Source organism: Buceros rhinoceros, unplaced genomic scaffold (assembly GCF_000710305.1).
Source record: "Buceros rhinoceros silvestris isolate BGI_N320 unplaced genomic scaffold, ASM71030v1 scaffold18507, whole genome shotgun sequence".
Taxonomy (NCBI): Eukaryota; Metazoa; Chordata; class Aves; order Bucerotiformes; family Bucerotidae; genus Buceros; species Buceros rhinoceros.
The window spans coordinates 1898-8786 of NW_010421760.1; the positions used below are offsets into that span (position 1 = coordinate 1898).

Genomic DNA, 6889 nt, shown 5'->3' on the forward strand with positions numbered 1-6889 from the left:
AACTCAAAACAAACCCAAAATATGTCATATTTGAAATGAACTGGTGAATAGGTTAAGAAAGAGAATTAATGTTAGAACACTGCAGACACTCCTGCTGACATCACACTTAATAATTACAACTTTTGGTCTTCGTGACAAATGCTGTAAAAGTGTTTATGAAAAAAGCAACGTTCCCCTCATCCCCAAGAAATTAAACCAGTAAGGCATTTAAAAAAAAGGTGTTTTAACAATCCATTTTTTTAGCTTGCATAATATAGCCTTTGGACTTGATAATTCCTCTGCTTTTAACAATGACTGAGTATCGGAGAAGCCATAAAGGAATCCACTTGTGTGCTTTCGTGTTCTGGATGCTTTCCTGAAGAACTTCTTGGAAACTTGCTTCACAAAGTAATTCTGAAGTTAAAAAAAGGGATATTCATGCTTTAAATAACGTTATGTAAACAGCTGCAACAAGCAACACTAGTAAGAGAAGCCTTTTCTTACAGTCAGAAATCTTAGGCAGTGCCAGATACTCCAGAGATCCACTCTTTCAGAATGCACATAGAGTAAAAGCAACCGAATATTACAGAAGAAATCTTTGACACTTTTTTTGCAACATTGAGTATTTCCCACAAAAGTACTAATTGAGATTTCTGCAATTGCAAATGGAGTTGATCAGCAGAGGCACTGCCAGGAGAAGGAAACAAACCTAAATTTGAGAAGCTAGCTAGACAAACCAGAGGCAAGTAAAGCATAAGGATGAAACCAGCGAAGTACTGAGCAGTGTCAGTTATCTCTGCGGTCCCTGGAAGCTCAACATTTATAGCATCTCCCATAACTGGACTCACAACAACCACAAGCCCAGAGAGCATTAAGAAAAATGGACTTAAATGCCACAAAGCAGAAAAGGCACGCAAGTGTAAATCCTCTTAAGTTTCCTCCAGAAAGTTAGTCAAGGAAATGATCCCTCTGATGAGGAGTGTTCCCATGAGACAGCCTCAGCATTCTTCAGCTGCCCGTTACAGAAAAGTTCAGCTTACAAACAATGCATAAGGGAATCACTACTTGCTTTGTTTTCTATCCAGATCCTCTTCCTCATTGCATGACTCTCAACAGAGAGTGTTTATTAAATGGCAAGTTGCACTTTGGACCTCACAGGTCATGGAGATGTCGTATTGAATGGCAATTCATCTCATATGCTGCCGGAGCAGTGCGGATATGTGGTCAAGCACTGATGAGATCAATTAGTTGCAACAGTGGTACTATAAAGCATGTACTTAATAAATAACATTTAATAGATTTTTTCTTTTAAGGGGGAATGGGAATAGAGGGAAGGAACAGTATGATCATCATGAACAGATGGTCATAAGGAAGCATGTAGAGAAGGAATTAACTAAATATTAAGATCTCTCGCTTAAAATTCCAGCAAGATACTTAAGGCATCACTATAGAGGAGATTAGATGATGTTTGAGAGAAACTCATATAGTATCTCAGCATGTTATAGAAAGTTTAAAGGAAAGCCTCCAAGTCCTTCAATCATTTAGTGAATGAAAGAATTTACACCAACTCTTTCTGTAATAATGTTATTTTATGAAGTCAATACTTTGAAAGAATCCTGCATAGCAATTTTACATGTCTAACATTACCAAACTGCTCACAAACCAACTGACAATCAACATTTCTATGCAAGCTACTTCACAGACAAGTTCTGAGCAAGTGGATTTTCATTTGTCATTTACTGACATCCAGCAATGCGATTGTCATTTCATTCCATGTTTTGCAAAAAAAGTGATTTTTTGAACATTTTGAACGCACAAATTTCTCAGTAGTTTGTTATATTTCTTTTCTCTGATTATAACAATTTCAAGAAACTATCCAAGGCTGGAAGACTGCCTCCCCCCCTCCAATCCCCCCGCCCCTTCCTCTTAAGCAAAAGCAAAAACTTAATAGAAATATTTTGTAGAGAAGAAACTTTCAGAATCCTTTGTTCAGGATTCAAATGTAATGGAATTTGAAGTTCAGAGAAAGATTATTCCCAATTTTGTACTGAATAAATGCATTCGGAAGTCTTCCATTAACTTATCTGGCAAAGCCTTACCTTTTGGGTCATTGTGAGTTAATAGCTGTATGTCAAACTGTTTGGCAAATTCCGTGAGATCAGGTGGCATCACACAACAGGAAGCTAGGTTCACCTGATTACTACTTGGTTTCACCTGAAAGTAACAGAATACTTCTGTAAGAAAAAAATTTACTGTACTTATTTTAGTTGTTTACCCCATGCCCTCTATTAGAACAGAAATTTTGCTTTGAATGATTTGCTTTGATCATTGTTTTGAGGTCTGAACAAAGCTAATTAATTCTGCATGATGTTGAATAGGCAACTCCTACACCTGCACTTTCCTGCAGCACAGAGCCCCCAAACAAGAATAGGATGTAACTTCAGGTGTGGCCACAGCAAGAGGAATACTAACCCATTTCTGGCTTCCTGTCTGCTGTGCTTCCTAAAGAGCAGCAGATTTGTGGGTTGGTTTTTTCTCCTCTCTAATAAAAACATAGGGGCATTAGTTTTGAGAAAGACTTCAAACAGGAAGTCCAAATAAATTTTTGTTAAGGATATATAATTTGCAGTCTTCCACGCCTTCAGGTAAGTGCCTAAATCAAATTAAAAGGAACACTCTCCCACTGACTCGTGCCCTGCTCATCACTATCTGCATTCATGCTCACCGTGCAGGTGGTCATCAATCCCCTCAGCTATCCTACTGCCAGTGCACACCGACAGCAAGCACAAGTCAGGACTCTCAGCAGGACCTCTTACACAGATTCAGTATGTTCATATACCACAAAAGAAAGGTTGTAAGAGGAGCTTCCAAAGAACTAACAAGTAAATCCACACGCTTACATGAGCACGGGTGCGTAGTCATACAAGCCTCCACCACCCAAATGTTAAGAAGCAATTAGTCACATGGGACAGCAAAATAGTGCTCCGCTTCCTTGACAGCCTGTCCTCCTCTTTACATTTCAACTTAGCATTCAAACAGCATTTTTCCAAGGGGAAGTCCCTCCATTCAATAAAGTGAAAAGAGCTATGCTTTCAGAGCCACTGGAATAAATCTGAAGTTTGAGAGTACTGTTTATACTCCTTTCTAAATATAAAATCTTTCAAAACTCAAACATTCAGTACTTGAAAGAACCTGCTACGGAACAGACCTGGGGTTTCCAACCTTTGACGGCCTGTACATAAGAACACTGAACAAGTGACAGTCACACTTTGAATCTCCCCCACCCTGAATATTGTCACTCTCCATAAGATGATGAAAATAACAGGGCTAATTAATCTTTTGTATATAAATCCATTTATAACAGAAGTTTATAACACTATGCCAGCCAACAACACAACAGTTCCTCTCTCATAGAAATGATACATGTAGGAAGTTCGTTCTCACCTGTGCCCACAGATACAGCTGCTCTAACAGTGTTTTATCTAGGTCAGAGGTACCTATGCCAACAATCTTTTTGTTTTGAACTAGGCTTTCAAGCTCTTGCCAGTAAGGTTTCAAATACTCCACAGAGAGGCCAGTTCCATCTTCAACCGGAGGTGGGGCAATAATGACTGAGTCTAACTGAGCAACTCCAAGGGCAGAACACGCTGAGGAAAAAGAACAGAGACACTGCAAAATCTTGCGTGACATATAAACATAAGCAGCATGAATCTCCAAATGCAGCAAAAAACACACCTCCTGCTTCGCTCCGCTAGCTTCCCATCCACCATCAGCTATCAAGGACAGCAACACAGTGTTTTTAGCAAAGAATCAAACATACAGCTGAAGGCTAAGTTTAAATTGCAGGTCTTAGGGGGGAAAAAACACCCAAATCGATCAAAATTCTACCACCAAACAAAGCATGAAGCTTTTTTCTCTTTTTTGATGTTAAAACAGTATTTTTCTCTGAAGACAGTGGATACATACAGTTCTGGATTTCTCAATTTCTTCAAAACTCAAGTACAGGGCAGAGACTAGGATAACTATTTGATATATGTGAAGAGTTAGACTAAAAGCACACCAAATAATGGAGATTTAAATCGCCAGAGAGGTGACAAGCCTTGGAGTACCACTGAGATTTAGAAAAGATGCCAGTCACGAAGCCTCTTCCACACAGCAGAACAATAAAACTAAGAAGCTAAATAAATTATTTGCTTCTGGAAGAGGATTCCATCAATGTGTTTTTAACAAACGGTATGATAACTTACAATAAAGAGGCCATTAACTGGGGTATCAGTAGAAAAGAATAGTATCTGACCCTTTGCTCTTTGGTAACCCCTTACACCCACTATCTTCCAAAGTGGTAAAGTTCAGTGCTGCTCACAATTACTGCCATGCTCAGCTCACAAAACTTTATGTATCAGTACAGCCACTGTCTTGTATTTTCAATAAAACTTAACTTTCATCAGCTGCTTGCTGTATTATTTCCTAAATAATCTCTGAAATACTGCAGAGTTAGTAGCAAAGTTCATCGCGATAAAAACAACCAGCAACTAGTAACAACTGGTAAGAACTACTGTATCACTAAAAGATCATATGCTATTCACTCTTGAACAAGTTTTGGAGCAAGGAATCAGATTTGAGTTTGTGGACCCAAGACTTCAGCAATCCACATTTAGTAAGTTTACTGACTGAACTAACACTTAAACTTGATTACCCAAGTCTCTTAATAGGAAAACAGGGTATACTTGTGACAGCTGTGTGGTGTGAAAGAAAAAACCTTGCTCTTCCTTGGAGCAAGGAATCAGATTTGAGTTTGTGGACCCAAGACTTCAGCAATCCACATTTAGTAAGTTTACTGACTGAACTAACACTTAAACTTGATTACCCAAGTCTCTTAATAGGAAAACAGGGTATACTTGTGACAGCTGTGTGGCAAAGAGAGACTCGACTGCAAGGTTCAATCAAACTTCACTTACAGGTTTAACTGCAGGGCTCAAGCAAACAATTTATTTGAGCTTCACTTACAAGTTTAATACACCACTACTGCCAAGTTTTCACAGATACAATGGACTAATGCACTATTACAACTTTAAAGCAAGACAACAACCTAAAACACTCAGTAAATATTATAGATGTGTTAGTTAATCACCCACAGTTACAAACTTCCAGCATGCTGGACACTGGCTTACCCCTCCAGATACGGGCTTTCAATCCCAGAAACGTAGCCTTGGCTAGTGTCCTGACCAAGCGGGAAGGTCTCCATACAGGCAAGATGTAGTGTTGGGGAGATGACTCCCAATTCCCAACCCAAATAATCAGGGGTTTTATCCCCAGATTTATATGACTGTGGGTGGGCAAGACTATGCCTGAGTGGATTATACTGCCTGGGATGTTTATCTTTGGTGATGTAACAGAGGTTTCCCCTCACCTTCCTTTATTCATCCATGGGTGAGGTTCATTCTGTGAGCTGTTCTTTTTACTTCTCTTTTGCTGATTTTGTGACTGTCTGGATACACGATGTTGTCAGCTGAAACCAACACTGGAACCTTCCAGCTTCTTTTTATCTTACTTTCTCAGGCAACTGAACAGTGGTTTGGGCATATTAATTTGCTGAGGGATTTCAAGGCTCGGCTCAGGTTCCGGTTCTTTGAATGATGCAGCAGTGTCCTGTTTGTTCTATGGCTTATAGACAACCTGGGGCTACACAGTTCCCCACGGGTCATCTCTGCATAGATAGGGCTTCAAGGCGATCCAAGGATGGGTCACTTTTACAAACCCCTGTAAGCCATCTGCACGTGCTAGACAGTACTGAAATTTGTTTACAAACTGTATCCCAGATGATCTGTACAAGTTACTAAATGCACCTCTTAAGTGGAAAAGGTTCCATTTTTATTTCTAAATACTATAGTAAAAAGAAAACCCTACCAGAAGTCTCAGTTCCACACTTACCCAGGTCAACTGCATCTCTGATTGATGAAGAATTTGATCCAACGAGGAAAAGTTTTGCTATTTTAAAATAAACTAGAATCAATAACTAAACAAGACAGCTGTTATTAAATATATAGCTATTTACTTTTGCTATACACTCTACCGTTGAGTTCTTGGGCAAAGGGTTCTTAGAATATACAACAATTACTTCAAGAACTGGAGAAAATAACAACCTTCTGAAAGGTGACTGCCCAATAAAGACACTGTTCTCTTAAATTTCAAAGTTGTTGTGCCATCTCAGGACAAGAAATCATCCAGTTAGATGATCTAATAAATTGTAAAGCTAGGACTGAAGCATTGAGACACTGAGCAATAACCATAATAACCTGTATAAAAACCCCAAAACTTAATAGCACAGACAGACCTCTTCACAATTTACTGAGACTCAAAATGTTAGTTTGGACTGCCTCCTTCAAGTTCATCATATTCAACCTGAAAAAATTATGTAAATAGAAGTGCATTCAATGCCCTTTTCTTAATTGCAGTATTATCTTTACTATTTTGCTTTAGAAAAGTCACAGATTCACAACACATTTAAAAGTTCTTTATTTAATCTTACATTTTAACTATAAAAATGCCAAGCTGCTTGAAACCCTGAAATCCGAATTCAAGCCTGTCTTAGCCAGCTACTAGATTACCCAAAGTATGACAGCGTGCACCTTTGAATGCCACCAGATTTTCGACTTCGTTCTTACCTGATACTTTCAACTCATCCCTTTCTTCAGGATTTATTTTTTCTAGAGCTTGAGCTACAGTACATTCCAGAACATCCAGCATTTCCTGCAGTAAGTACACGAGACTTAGGAACAACTCATTAAGAGGAGACAAGAAGTTCCTGAAGAATGTTAATAACGCAATGCTTCCTGATCTCCGAGAGGGGTCAGGAAAATGAAGCGACATGAAAGGCCCTATATGCCTCTAATATAAAAATTTTTAATAT

At 38.8% G+C, this 6889-nt stretch overlaps 1 protein-coding gene across 1 annotated transcript; it reads right to left on the reverse strand.

Annotated features, from left to right (window-relative positions):
• Positions 1–223: 223 nt before the first annotated feature.
• GCLM (glutamate-cysteine ligase, modifier subunit) lies at positions 224–6849 on the reverse strand. The gene is made up of 5 exons (XM_010139811.1): positions 6645–6849; positions 5911–5967; positions 3424–3626; positions 2079–2193; positions 224–393 (listed from the first exon to the last, which is right to left on the reverse strand). Exons 1-5 carry the CDS (start codon positions 6847–6849, stop codon positions 224–226), a joined length of 750 nt encoding a protein of 249 aa, XP_010138113.1.
• Positions 6850–6889: the final 40 nt, after the last annotated feature.

What these genes read in the sequence shown, in the direction of transcription:
- GCLM (XM_010139811.1), bottom strand. Translation starts at nt 6,849, where the DNA reads ATGTCGCTTCATTTTCCTGACCCCTCTCGGAGATCAGGAAGCATTGCG. An exon ending in CAGAGATGCAGTTGACCTGG is followed by an intron (nt 3,627 to 5,910) that starts GTAAGTGTGGAA and finishes CTTTTTCCTCAG; the next exon opens with CGTGTTCTGCCCTTGGAGTT. An exon ending in AACTCACAATGACCCAAAAG is followed by an intron (nt 394 to 2,078) that starts GTAAGGCTTTGC and finishes TTTTAACTTCAG; the next exon opens with AATTACTTTGTGAAGCAAGT.